The sequence below is a fragment of the Stylophora pistillata genome, chromosome 1, assembly GCF_964205215.1.
Source record: "Stylophora pistillata chromosome 1, jaStyPist1.2, whole genome shotgun sequence".
In the NCBI taxonomy this organism is placed as follows: Eukaryota; Metazoa; Cnidaria; class Anthozoa; order Scleractinia; family Pocilloporidae; genus Stylophora; species Stylophora pistillata.
This window is the reverse complement of record NC_142519.1, coordinates 16,410,422-16,424,424: the sequence shown is the minus strand read 5'-3', so window position 1 is coordinate 16,424,424 and position 14,003 is coordinate 16,410,422. Positions and strand designations below refer to the sequence as shown.

At 37.6% G+C, this 14,003-nt stretch overlaps 1 protein-coding gene and 1 long non-coding RNA gene across 4 annotated transcripts in view; both read left to right on the top strand.

The window, feature by feature from the left end:
• Positions 1–4,267, top strand: LOC111322146 (uncharacterized). 2 transcript variants are annotated; one of them, XR_015993962.1, is made up of 5 exons: positions 1–498; positions 714–765; positions 959–1,002; positions 1,588–1,762; positions 2,175–4,267. It is a non-coding gene; the product is annotated as an uncharacterized LOC111322146 (long non-coding RNA). The 2 variants fall into 2 exon arrangements; XR_015993961.1 differs by having other exon boundaries at positions 4–546.
• Positions 4,268–5,415: 1,148 nt separating this feature from the next.
• Positions 5,416–14,003, top strand: part of LOC148741428 (uncharacterized) — a 36,139-nt gene continuing 27,551 nt past the window's right edge. The window contains exons 1-2 of one of the 2 annotated variants that reach the window (XM_088740890.1): positions 5,416–5,574; positions 12,642–13,236. In XM_088740890.1, the coding sequence (XP_088597016.1) occupies positions 5,523–5,574; positions 12,642–12,988 (399 nt within the window). In that variant the 5' untranslated portion in view covers positions 5,416–5,522 and the 3' untranslated portion in view covers positions 12,989–13,236. Of the gene's footprint in view, positions 5,575–12,641; positions 13,237–14,003 lie in introns of those variants that run through there. The other variant, XM_088740885.1, reaches the window with a different exon arrangement.

Sequence of the window (14,003 nt, the reverse complement as noted above, 5' to 3'; positions counted from 1 at the left end):
CAGAGTGGACGTAAACACCAAAACAGCCAACAGCGTAACGACTTTAAAAAAAAAACCAATCAATCGATATTATTTTGTTGCTGGCTATGCCATATAGAGCAGAAGAAGTGGGGAAGAGTAAACGTTTTGGTCGTTTTTTGTAGAGAGAGGAAAAGAGGCTGCTTGGGTGATTTGTTTCCGCCGTTCGCTGTTTTGTTGTTTACGAGTTACAGTCTTTTACTTCAAGATGAAGGCACGAAGGCGATTATTTAGCCTGGTTCTCTGACGATACAAGGCGCCCTCGTGATTTTGACGGATATTTGAGAAACTGGATTCAGACCGTCTGAGATTTAGGCTAATATCGACTCAAAGTTACGAAATATTCATCAATTCTATGGGTTTCTGTATATTTAAGGCAACAAAATCTGGATGTGCTGAGAAATGCTTAGAAGCCGTGGATCTCGCAGAGATGTGCATGATACGTGGGAATCTTCTGGGCAATAACTCGCTGCAAACAAGGTAAATCGTACTTGATGGGCTATGGATGCACGCCAAACTAAATGAAAGGTACAGTACATCTTATGTTGTCCTTTAGTTGCACCAACAAGCTTCTTCTCGTATATAGTCTAAATCATAAATCAGACTAAATTAAATAAAACGAATTTGTAACCATTCCTTTTATAACGTGATTCATGAACAAAAAATTCCTTCAAATCTAACTTTTGTCTTTATAGGTAAAACTAAATTTGGACACACTCATGAAGCTGCTGACCAGATGTTTAACAAGTAAGAATCAGAGTTTCATTTTCATTGAATTCAGTTGAGAGGAAAACTCTCTTTGAGAATAGTTACATTGCAGAACCATCTTATTAATGCTGCCGATTTCAGTCAAAGTTTCACTGCTGGGATGCTTAATTGCCAGCTTCAAAATACTAAATGTTGTTGTTAATTGTTAGTCATATTAAATTGTGTCTTACAGGCTTTCTGAATTTTTGGTAAAGAAGGACACAAGAACCTCTATAGGTACTGTTAGGAGGAATGCAATCAGTAAACTTCTACCTTAGAAAATGAGTAGTAGTAGTAGTAGTAGTAGTAGTAGTAGTAGTAGTAGTAGTAGCAGTAGCAGTAGCAGTAGCAGTAGCAGTAGCAGTAGCAGTAGCAGTAGTAGTAGTAGTAGAAGTAGTAGTAGTAGTAGTAGTGGTAGTAGTAGTAGTAGTAGCAGCCTCAGTAGCAGCAGTAGTAGCAGCAGCAGTACTAATAGTGGTAGTAGTAGTAAAACTTTATTGAAATTGTCATTACATGAAGAGCCATCCTAAGCTAGGGAAAAATCCCTTACTAATTTGGGGACACTAAAAAAGAAAAAAGACTAGGAGCTATTTACAGAGGTATATATATTAATTAGTTAACTAAGAGAAAATCTATAGTTTACTAATTATGGATTTGTATTAAAAAATATATATAAAATTCAAGAGGAGCAGAGTAGATTTGTATAACTATTGAGACAGTCGTGTAGTTATATTTTAAGCCTTCAATTGATTGATGTTTATCCTCTCCTGACAACATGGATGGATACAATATCTTAAAATGTTTTCTCTTGTTAATTGATAGAGCTTGTGACCTCCTTTGAGAGTTGTTACACCCCAACTCCAAAGGCTGCCGAGGTTGAGCATGTTTTTGCTGTGAAGGAGGGGATGTTGCCCATTTCACTGGGGGAGTGGCAAAAAGGAAAACTGGAAACCGGTAAACCCTCATCCACTGAGAACAGTGGTTAACTGTAGTGAAAGTAAGTGGAAATATCTGCTGTACAATGGAGAATAAATAGAAACAAAAAATCTCAACAATACTTTCCATTAACAATTATACTTTGTTCATGCACTGAAGATATCTGTTTTGCTCAGATGGAGTGTGATGATCTTACATTTTAATTCTTAGCATTATACAAGACCAATAATGATAATAATAATTGTAAATAACAATAATATTAGTAACAATGACAAGTACTATTAGAAAAATCACAAACTGATCTCTGTTACAGCTTGATGGTATACAGCTGTAAGTTACTTAAATTAGAAGCTTATTTATTGTTGAGGTCATTTCATTCTCTACTGTCTGGTTCATGTCCTTCAAATATTAAATTTCTGGAATAAGCGTTTTTGCTACAGTTTTTTAAGCTTGCTTTTCTTTATTTATGTCAGGCTGATGCAGAAATAAATGTTGATGTCCCCCCCAGATTATGTTATTCCAGATACAGAGAAGCTTGAGCATCAACGGCTCAGGTCAGAATTTGGAAAGTAGATTGTCAAAATATAAGATTTTCAGTTATAATCGACTCACACTTGTGAATGGAAATTTCCATAGATCTTCCAGTAGAATGGTAAAATATAAGATTTTCAGTTATAATCAATTTACACTTGTGCATGGAAATTTCCATACATCTTCCATTGACATGGCAAGATTTAAGATGTTCAGCTATGATCAATTCACACAATGTGCATGGAAATTTCCATGGATATTCCAGCAACATGGCTCAAATGAAAGAATTTTTCAGTCATGATCGATCCAAACAATGTGCATGGAAATTTCCATAGATCTTCTGTATGACAAAATGACGTATCTTAGATATTCAGTTGCAATCGACTCACACACGTGCATGAAAATTTTCATAGACCTTCTACTAACATGGTAAAATGTAAGATGTTCAGCTCTAATCGATCTAGGCATGTGCATGGAAATTTCCATAGACCTTCCATTAACATGGTAAATGTAAGATATTCAGCTATAAATAGATCTACACATGTGCATGGAAATTTACATAGACCTTCCATTAACATGGTACAATGTGAGATGTTCAGCTCTAATCGATCCAGACATGTGCATGGAAATTTCCATAGACCTTCCATTAACATGGTATAATGTAAGATATTCAGCTGTAATCGATCTAGACGTGTGCATGGAAATTTCCATAGACCTTCCACTGACATGGTAAAATGTAACATGTTCAGCTCTAATCGATCTTGACATGTGCATGGAAATTTCCATAGACCTCCCATTAACATGGTATAATGTAAGATATTCAGCTGTAATTGATCGAGACATGTGCATGGAAATTTTCATAGACCTTCCATTAAGATGGTATAATGTAAGGATGTTCAGCTCTCATCAATCTAGACATGTGCATGGAAATTTCCATAGACCTTCCATTAACACAGCAAAATTTAAGATGTACAGTTATAATTGATCCTGACATGGTGGAAATTTCCATAGACCTTCCATTAACATGGTATAATGTAAGATGTTCAGCTCTAATCGATCTAGACATGTGCATGGAAATTTCCATAAGCCCTTCCATTAACATGGTATAATGAAAGATATTCAGCTGTAATCGATCGAGACATGTGCATGGAAATTTTCATAGACCTTCCATTAAGATGGTATAGTGTAAGGATGTTCAGCTCTCATCAATCTAGACATGTGCATGGAAATTTCCATAGACCTTCCATTAACACAGCAAAATTTAAGATGTACGGTTTTAATTGATCCTGACATGGTGGAGATTTCCGTAGACCTTCCATTAACATGGTATAATGTAAGATGTTCAGCTCTAATCAATCTACACATGTGCATGGAAATTTCCATAGACCTTCCATTAACACAGCAAAATTTAAGATGTACGGTTATAATTGATCCTGACATGGTGGAAATTTCCATAGACCTTCCATTAAGATGGTACAATGTGAGATGTTCAGCTCTAATCGATCTAGACATGTGCATGGAAATTTCCATAGACCTTCCATTAACATGGTATAATGTAAGATATTTATCTGTAATCGATCTAGACATGTGCATGGAAATTTCCATAGACCTTCTACTAACATGGTAAAATGTAACATGTTCAGCTCTAATCGATCTTGACATGTACATGGAAATTTCCATAGATCTTCTATGGACATGGTAAAATGTAAATGTTCATTAACGTTCCAATCGATCCAGAAATGTCCATGGAAATTTCCAAAGATTTGCTTAAGTGACATGGTATAATGTAACATGATTTTTTTTAGTCCTTTTGGATTATCATCTCTATGGTAATGTCTGCATATACTTTTGTAAAAAAGATTCTCAGAAAAATCGCTGTCAGATACGCCATATCTTATTTTGTATATTTAAAACACGGATGTATAAATTTCAGTAAATAGTTCTCAAAAGAAATTCTGTCTTTGTTGTAAAAGTTGTTGTAATCAATTCAACTGTGGAGTGGCTTTTATAGACTATTAAACTCTTTTTCCTTCAATGTAGTTGAGTGTCCTGGTTAGAATGATACATTGTAGAGCACATGTTACCCAACATATACTGAAATGGCAAGGAAGCATCTCTTTCATTGTGGTTTTTACCAAATTTTCTTTACTTCAGAAAATCTGCACTTAAAAAATTACGTGTTGTATGCACTGTTAGAAAAATATCTCTGTTATTAAACGACAAATTATTAGCTCCAGATTTCTTCTGTACTCATGGAGTGATGACGGTGAAGCGCGAATCAGCCATAATGCATCACGAAATTGTTCAGGTATAGATCTACACAAATCGATCAAAACGTAACAACTGAAATGGCTCAATATTTTTTTTTTCAATTTTGTGTACAGCCGTACACTATTAGGCTACTCGCTGTTTTAGTAAGTATTATGAATATATAGCAAATCAACCACAATTCTCCATTGTCTATAACCTTATATATCATAGAAATGATGTCAACACTATTCACAACTAAAATGAAACCACGAGGCGCAGCCTCGTGGTTACACCGCACGCAATAACATTAAAATTTTTTATACCAGCTCTATGCGTCATACACTCTACAGAGATCAATGCAACACTAGCGTTTTGTTTAGGACCGAAAATCTACACGACATGAACCGGGGGTCCATTAATTATCACCATACGCACAGTTTGTGGATCAATTCTGTGGAACACTTCTAATCTTTGAAGATGAGCAAATATATTTCATATCTGACTTAGATGACCAGGTGTATGATATTTTGTGTTCCTATTCAGCCATGTGAATCCCAAAAGTAACATAATAACACCAATAAAATTGCCCTCCGGACCATTTTTGTTCTTTTGTTATCTTTCTAACGCCCTTAGAGACCGTATCATGCTTAAGTTCGGTATAGAACGAGGATTTAAACCTCAGCACAAGATAGGAGCCACAAAAATGAATCGTTTGCTGTTCACTCTGATTGTTTTTGTGCTCATGGCTGCACATGGTGAGTACAGTTCAACTTTGCAATTTCATTTTTAGATCTATCCCACGGGCAATTTTTTGTCTTGTGAAACACAGCTCTGAACAATACGACTCTGAAATGGATCAAATGGTTGCAAAATACCGTTTATTATCTTTCGACGCGTTGGTCCCCAGCATGATAGGCTTTTCCCTATTTGAACCAGCTTTCGTCATGCGTTGGCCTTGGTATGCATAAATTTGGGGTGGCAGTAGATTTTCAGAAAAAACGCGAAAAGTTAAACTTCGACCCAAGGTAGGAATCACAAAAATGAATGAAGTACTGTTCACTCTGACTGTTCTTGTGCTGATGGCTGCACCTGGTAAGTACTGTACAACCTCGAAACTGAATGCGCTGTAAAACAATTTCTTCAGTTTTGCCGGCACACAAATCGCTGGTCAGTGCAGTTCATATGTGGCCAACAATGAATCAAATCAAACACAAACGACTACGTGCATGATCACCGTCAGCTTTTAGTGTTGCCAGTGGTTTTTTCTTCTCCATCACGGAAGGTTTGTGAGCTACACAAAAATTCTTGTAAACGAGAGATACTCGAGGTGTTCGTAATGAAAAAGATAAGATCATCTGGAACACGTGGGATAACAATCCAGTATGACAGTCGTTTAGATCTTAAGTTTTTCTTTTTCTTTGAACGATTTCGATTCGATTTTGATAGTTTAGGCTCGATGAGATTTGTGCTCGATTGTAATTCAGTCCTACCTTTCTGTCGAGCTTGTTCTTTACTCTCTTTCTTTGCAAGCGACTTGCAATAAATAGAGCTCAGATTTAGGCTCAACGTGGTTAGCTCTCGAACATAAGTCAATCCTATCGCTTTGTCAAGCTTGTTTTCAGGTGAATATAGGACTAAATCTTTGAGGTTGCTGACGCAAGCTGGATCAGAATGGGCGAGGAAACTAAGTGCAAACAGGACAGGCAATATAATTATTAAGTTATTTCAAAACAAAAAGCGTATCAGCAATTGCTCTAAGAGATCTTAAGGTATGCAACCACATATCAGACGATATCAGCCCGGCCAAAATGACTGATTTGAAACATGTTTAAGGTTCCCGGTAGAGTTTCACTCACGCAAAGGAGAAAGTATATTTTACCCCAATTAAAGAAGACAAATTCTAACCATTACGTTCCTAGAATCAGGAGTTGCTAGAAATGCTTATAAAGGTAGAAGATTGTAAGCGAAGAACACCACTCGCCCAGAGCACATATACTATTCGCAACATTTGGAAAGTTAACCTGCAAATTTTATCACTCTCACTAAAGCTGTCACCGCGAAATGAGATGGAAGTCGTAGTTATCTTAAAAAATTGGTTTCGAACTGAATTGTTTGAAAATTCGAAACGTAGTGACGACCGACCAAGCAGCTCTGTTTCTACACAACTTTTGTTCAGTAAGAGCATTTTAACGAAAAAATCCCTTTGTCTACTTCAGTTTTATCTGCATCAAAACTTAGGGTAGAAGAGGAGGACAGTGAAGTACTGCAGTGTTGTGTACGAGAACAAGTCCTCGAGGTTTCTTGCCCAGACGACCCCAGTAAAACAGTCGATCAACCCTTTCACCCTTTTCATAACCACCCAATATGCCAATGAGGGTTTCAAACTCTGGAAGACTTGAAATCTACATATCGATGAATCAACATCAGATCCACATGATCATCAGTGAATAGACTTTATCCACAATATATACAAATATTTAGTGCACCTTCGTGAACTGTTCATTAGAGTGTGTAAATCATGCATCAATGAAGTGATTACTGCTGTGTCGATGTTCTCTCGACTTTTCGCACGGTGATACGGTTTTTTTCTAGAATTTTTTTGCGGTTTTGCAGTATTCAGAGGTCCAAAACGTCTGCCCCTCAGAAAATAAGACGGCAATACCCAACAAATTTTGATGATTTCCCGATGTTGTTTTGCTGATGACGAATAAAAATTTAGAAAGTTCTAAAACATACATGCTGCTCTATTGTTCTATGCATATAATGGTTGCCACGAGCTTGTTGCCTTCGCCATCGTGGTTTGCTGGTAATGTAAAAGCTCCAGCCTACAAGCATGAAATTCGCAAAATAATTATAAAAAAAGGTATGCAAAGGTATACATATGTCTAGTGCTAGCTGGTTGTTTGTGTGCATTTTGAACTGTCGCAGTTATCAGCAACGTCTCAGTCTTTGGGACTGCTAGTGATATAGTTTATTGTTGCCAAAGCTTTGAGCTGAATTGATTCTCATTGTGGGGTTTTGTAACATATTTACCCATTTCAATTGTAAGAAAGTACATAGGGAATGAACACTACTAACAAACAAGGAATGTAGAAAGTAACACTTTCATCAACCAGAAACTGTATTGTAATTGACTGCAAAGTACGGATAACGGCATTTCATGAGCTAAATAATGGACTTACTTAGAGAAATGGAAAACACTTGTTCCATTAAAACTTTGGTTCAGAGTGAATTAAGCAACGAAACTGGAAAGAACTCAATATTCTGTAACTGGAACTGGTATGATTGCATTCAACACAAACTTCTGATACAGATCTTTCAGTTAGCTCTGTTCTCATAAAAAATAAAAAATGCTTGTTACAATATAAACAGTGCTAGACATATTGCCGTCCAAGCGGAAACAAGGAAAGTGATACAGTTCAAGGGTATCAGTGAAATTTCAGTATAATCATTATAATTAAATCAAACGTTTGTTCCCCAATGTTTTCCCCAATGTTTTCTTAATAAATTGACGAAGGACAAGCTAACTGGAACAGTTCAATATTGTGAAACTGGAAGTAACACGGGTACAACCTTCTACTATTTAGCTGAAATTAATTGAACACAATTTGAGAACAAAACTCATTTATCCCTTAGGTAAGCATTGCAGTTCCCTTTGACACTTACCTCATTGATCTTAGATGCTTGCTTCCTACTTTCATTTGCCTTTTTCTTTTCCCTATATTCCCCCATGTACCTGTTGGGTCTCCTCTGTAGGCTGGTGTTTTGTGATTCTTCAGAGACAACATTTTGTTCTATTTTGTTTAAATTATCAGTATGCTGACTTTCTAATGAACTAGAGGTACACGTAAAAGTCCCTGTTGATACATAATGCACATCATTTATATGACTTAAATAAATTGTTGTCGAAAGTTGTTTCAATAGATGAGCTGGTTCAACTAAAGCTGCGTCAGAAAAATTTTCATGGGATTCTACAATGTGAATTCTCAAGTTTTGTGACTTAGCAACTGCTTAGACAATGAGTGCATCACACAATGAAACTTGCAGTGACATATTAACCAAAAAGTCATTTAATGAACTGTGGTTATTGCTTTCAATGAAATGTTCTGGGTTTGTCCTGAGATAATTGATACCATCTTGTCTGATTTGCAAGTGGTGAGGTGGATCGCCATATAACAGATGAGAAAGAGCTCTAAAGAAACAGTTACCTGCACCACCCACACCAAGGGGTCTCAATCTCAGCTGACGAAATCGAGAATTTAACAACATGGTGATGCCTACTGAGAATGTAGTTTGAGTGTTGACATCTTGAAGAGGACCTGGATTTCAAGAACCTCTGAAGTCAAAAGCTTCATTCTTGACACAGAAAATCTTCCACTACGAGTACTTGATGCTATTTTTTTGTGGTTAACTGAAAAAGCATAAGTTACAAGTTTGCTTTCATTTGCAGTCAGTTTGTAACTAAGTGCAAAATCCCCATCTAACGCTAAGCGAACATCAAAGCGAGATTGGAATGCCAAGAAAAATCGCGAGCATATGGGTGGTAACGTGCCAAGACACGGGGATATGTTACGGAGACGGCAAAGCAATTTAACTGCTAATCTTTTTAAATTTCTATATTGTCTCGTAAACTGGAATCGATAAATTAAGAGGACCTGGTGTAAGAACACGCGAGGAGATTAACAAACGAAATACAATGAAAATAACTAAGAGAAATCTTAGCGACACAATAAACATGTGATAAGAAACGAAATACCAAATTGTACCTGGTGAGCTTGCCCCGCAATTCAATTACAATAACAGAATACTTAATTTTTCCACGCGACCACGAGGGCGCGACATCCCTAAATAACATGCAGAAAACGTAATTAAACAATGGCTAGGAGGGTATGAGGCAAGACGAAAATAGAAACAGAATATTAAAAACTTACATATCGATTCCGCAACGCCGATGGCGCGCACAACTAAAAACTTCATCGACGACTAAAAAGGAAACGAACTACAACTAACGACACGGAGGGTACGAAAACTGAGAAAGCTAAGTGAAATTGAATCAAATAGCAAAATTGTAGCCCAACTGTAACGCACAGACACGCAATTACGCCCTCACATCTGTTTGGATATCTTACATTGCAGAGCTTATAGTCAGCAGCAAAGCTGTACAACCAAGAAGATTTAGGAATAGATTTCCTTGTAATGATCTTAATTTGCACCTAGATCTTATTTTCTTCGTGGTCCTGAAAACCTTGTTCATCGGTATTCTAGACGGTTCTCGGTCTCTACATCGTTTTATTCTTTTCGCTGATTTGAAATGCCTGTAATTATCACTCCTTCGTGAAGAGAGAAAGAAACCCAAATCCTTCAGTTTTGATAAATGGACGCTTACATTTTCATGAGTACTGCTACATTTCAAATTATTTTGTCGATTAAAATATACCACAGCTTTCTTAGATAATTCGTTACTCAAAGAAATTCTGAGGGTTTGTCGAGGCACATGGTCGAAAAGCACACGGATTCCGGCATCAATTCGTTGTTTTCTCTTCGTTTCCTAATTCAACTGGTCCCGACTATTCCTCGCTCTATTTATTCTTGAATGGGATTCATCATGGTCTTTTCGTTCCCGACTCCTCGCGATTAATAAATCGATTTGGTTACACATTCTTTAGCTAATATTTTCTTTCCCCTTTCACATTATTCATCACAAAATGTATACTTAAGTGCCACTCTCGCTAAGAGCGATCCTCTCGACCTTCCGTCCAAAAAAATTTTCCTTAATTTTTTTTCCTATGTAAAGGGTTTAGGACACATAATTCAAAAATAGTTTGTTCGTTTTCCAATTCTCTTTTTTTGCCTCGCCACAAGCGAAAATTGACTTTTGGCTAGACCACCGGTGTAAACAAAGATCGAAAGTATAAATTTCACAGCTTATGTCGAACGCGCTGCGACTGTAATGGTGTAGTTTACGGAGTTCTTTCTTTCTTCAAGTGGGAAGCTATATTCAGTCAGTTCACAGACAAAATATGAAAACTTCACCTGAAATCCTATTCTTATCAACGTGATCAAAGGTGACCCTTCCCTTCGATCTTTGTTTGCATATCAAAAATTGACCAATTTAAAAGAAATTATTCTCAAAATGTAGGTGTAAATCGGGCTAAAAAAACATAGCGGAGGATATTTTATACCCAAATGAGGTCACCGATTGCTTCAAACCTGCGGCTATCTCTCTCGCTTTCATCCTCCATCATCTTGAAAACAACGCAAATCATTTTCTTTACTTAATCACGCACGTGTTAGAGCTAATTTGCATAATTCCCAAGAATGACCAAGATATGTCTTTGACTGTTCAAACTTCGTTTGTTTATCTTCTGCCTTAAGTATTTTAGGTTTTCATAACAGTTGAATAGTAAATAAATCGCGAGTTGTCCAAAAACGTTGCATAAACATGATCAGTCGTACCGCTTGCATGACTTGCAGACCTTACAAAATACACAAGGGCGATCGGAAGGCGCTTCCTCGATAATTTTCCTTGAATCAGGTCTAGAGCCAAGTACAGAGAGGAAAAGATCTATATTAAAGAATCCAGTTTGGCATCCTGGTCATTGTAGACATATTGTGTAGCTTTAAAGGACACACAAACAAGTATGTTACGGTGTTATTCGCAAAACTACCTTGTGCAAATTAGCTTTGACGCGTACGTGATAAGTAAAGACAATGATTTGCGTTGTTTTCAAGATGATGGTGGATGAAAGCTAGAGAGAAAGCTGCAGGTTTGAAGCAATCGGTGACCTCATTGGTTTATAAACTATCCTCTGATAGGTTTTTTTTTAGCCCGATTTACGCCTGCATTTTGAGAATTTTTTCTTTTAAATTGGTCCCGCTCTCAAATTCGTCGCGCACTTAGTGGGAGTGGCACTTAAGTATGGCCTTACCTGTAGACGTCATATGCTGCGGTATATGAGGTACTTTTGCGCCCTTCCATTGGTGTCTCAGCGCTAAAGCACTAGACAGCAAAAACAGTATGTAGGAATAGATTGTAAATTATTGACGTATAATGTAAGCAATACAGGGCCGCGCCCATGTTCACATGAGGAAATTCGCACAGCTCAGTCTTACTTCTTGATGACGCGGAGAAAGATAGTGAAAAAGATACAAACATGCTCAGGGCTACCCGGCCATGTACAATCCTCAGTTTTCGTGTGCACTAATTGTGACTTGATAAATGGGTATGTGAAGTTTCTTTCGGTCTGTCAGTCAATAGCAATGCTATTGAACGTTTTGCACTGGTACATTTAAACATAAGGAAATAATGGGACCTTATTATGTTTTGGTCCAAAAAATTTTATTGGTAAATAATGTAGGCACAGTCAGCAAGGCGTGGTTAAAAAAGGGGAGAGAGGTGTAATTTATATGAACGGTGTGGTAAGAGATGAACCGCTAGCGTTCCTATTCGCCATTTTTACGTTGAGCCGGGGAATGGGTCGAGTTGGTTAGCGCAAAGCATGATGGGACGACTTTAGGGGACGCCATTATCAGAATTTACTGTTTGGGAGATACAAAATGGTTAAAAAACCGAGTTGCTCTGTGACTGAGTGCACTAATAACTGGAGAAACTCTCCCAAATTGAGCTTCCACAGTCTTCCAAGTGATCCAAAAGTGCTAAGAAAGTACGAGAAACTCATACGGAACAAAAATCTCAAGAAAAATTCTTCAAGTACTCGCATCTGTGGCGCACATTTACCTCTTAGAAAGCGATTGTCAAGAACTCAGCTACCCTCAATATTTCCTTGGAGTCCTGTTCCCCGAGAACGAAGAAAAATAGAAAGAGTTGAAGTACCGATCGTTGTCAGCATCGCTGTCCTTCTTCGCCGCCATCTTAAAACGCGTCCCCTAGAGCCGCCCCAGCGTGCCTTGCGCCTACTGACTCGACCCATTCCCCCACTCAACGTAAAAATGGCGAATACACCTTAGCACTTTTAAAGACCAAACGGTCAACAATTATAACCTACTGGGCGGCAAGAATTCATTTTGGCTATAGAGGGAGTGCTTCAAAATTCTAGACTTCTTTATACATTAATTGAAATTGTTGTTTTGACGTCGTATCCTTAGTTGTGTAAAGTAATGTTTTATTTATCACTTATTATTCTTTTCTCATTTGTCAGCCGTCGCTTTGGAATGTTACGCCTGCGTTGGTTCTGAAGACGACTGTGAGAAAAGCAAAATGGAGGACCACAAGGCCATTTATTTATATACGTGTTCTCCTGGCGAGGTCTGCTTCAGAATGTGGGGCAAAAAAGGCAATGATGCCAGAGTTGTGAGCGGATGCGAGTCGCAATCGAAGTGTGACAGCGAAAAACTGATATGTGATGAAGCGAAAAAAATTCAGAAGGAGGACCAGTGCGAGGTTGCCTGCTGCTCTGAAGACAGATGCAACGCAGGCTCATTTTTCACCCTCAACATCATCCTGTTGGCCGTGTGCACTTTCCTTGGCCTGAAACTACTGAAGTAACCGCGGAAACACTTTTGCAAGGCTTAAGTTTTCGAGGCAAAAAATCTTGAAAACACGCTTAGCGCTTTTTTTTAAACAATACTATTGTCAATAGCTTTAAAATTCATGATATATTAGTTGCATGGTCACATTTATTTACCTGCATTAAAACTTTGTGAGCCTTATTTCTAGGTAGTGGCTGCCTAGTTGTTAGTTTCCCTTTCTCAGTTCTTGGTAGTCAATAAATTAAAGTGGATTAAAACCGCAAACAGCCTTTGAAACTCTTTCTTATTACCAGGATGTTCTGAGAACGGAATCTTCGCAGACATTGAAACCCAAGCGAATGTTAATTTTACGTTTGATCTCTAATTTCAAACCACAAATTATAAAAAGCAAACATTTTATTCCAACATGCAAAAGTCTCCGCTACGTGGGTATTTTCTATCCTTCAGTAACCATAAATGATCTGATACAATGAATGTATGAAGTTCATATATTTTGAACTGCGGTATTAGATACGCATGATGCACGATCCTCGCAGTAGATAGCGCTATTTATGCAATAGCGAAAATCAGACCTGAAAAAAATCAGGCCTGTACGGGATTCGAACCACTGACCTCTGCGATACTAGTGATTTTTTTCAGGTCTGATTTTCGCTATTGCATAAATAGCGCTATCTACTGCGAGGATCGTGCATCATACGTATCTAATACCGCAGCCTCAAAATATATGAACTTCATATATTCATTGTATCCGATTTATCACTTTCACGGGTTTATTACGAATCAACTTAACGGCCTGCTCCCAGTTGGCTTGTTAGCTCAATTGGTAGAGCGCTGCACTAGTATCGCAGAGGTCAATGGTTCGAGTCCCGTACAGGCCTGATTTTTTTCAGGTCTGATTTTCGCTATTGCATAAATAGCGCTATCTACTGCGAGGATCGTGCATCATACGCATAAATGATCTGTTGATTATCAGGTAGCTTTAAGGAGTATTTTTTAAAATGTAACAAACCTCGTATATTGAAACATGATAT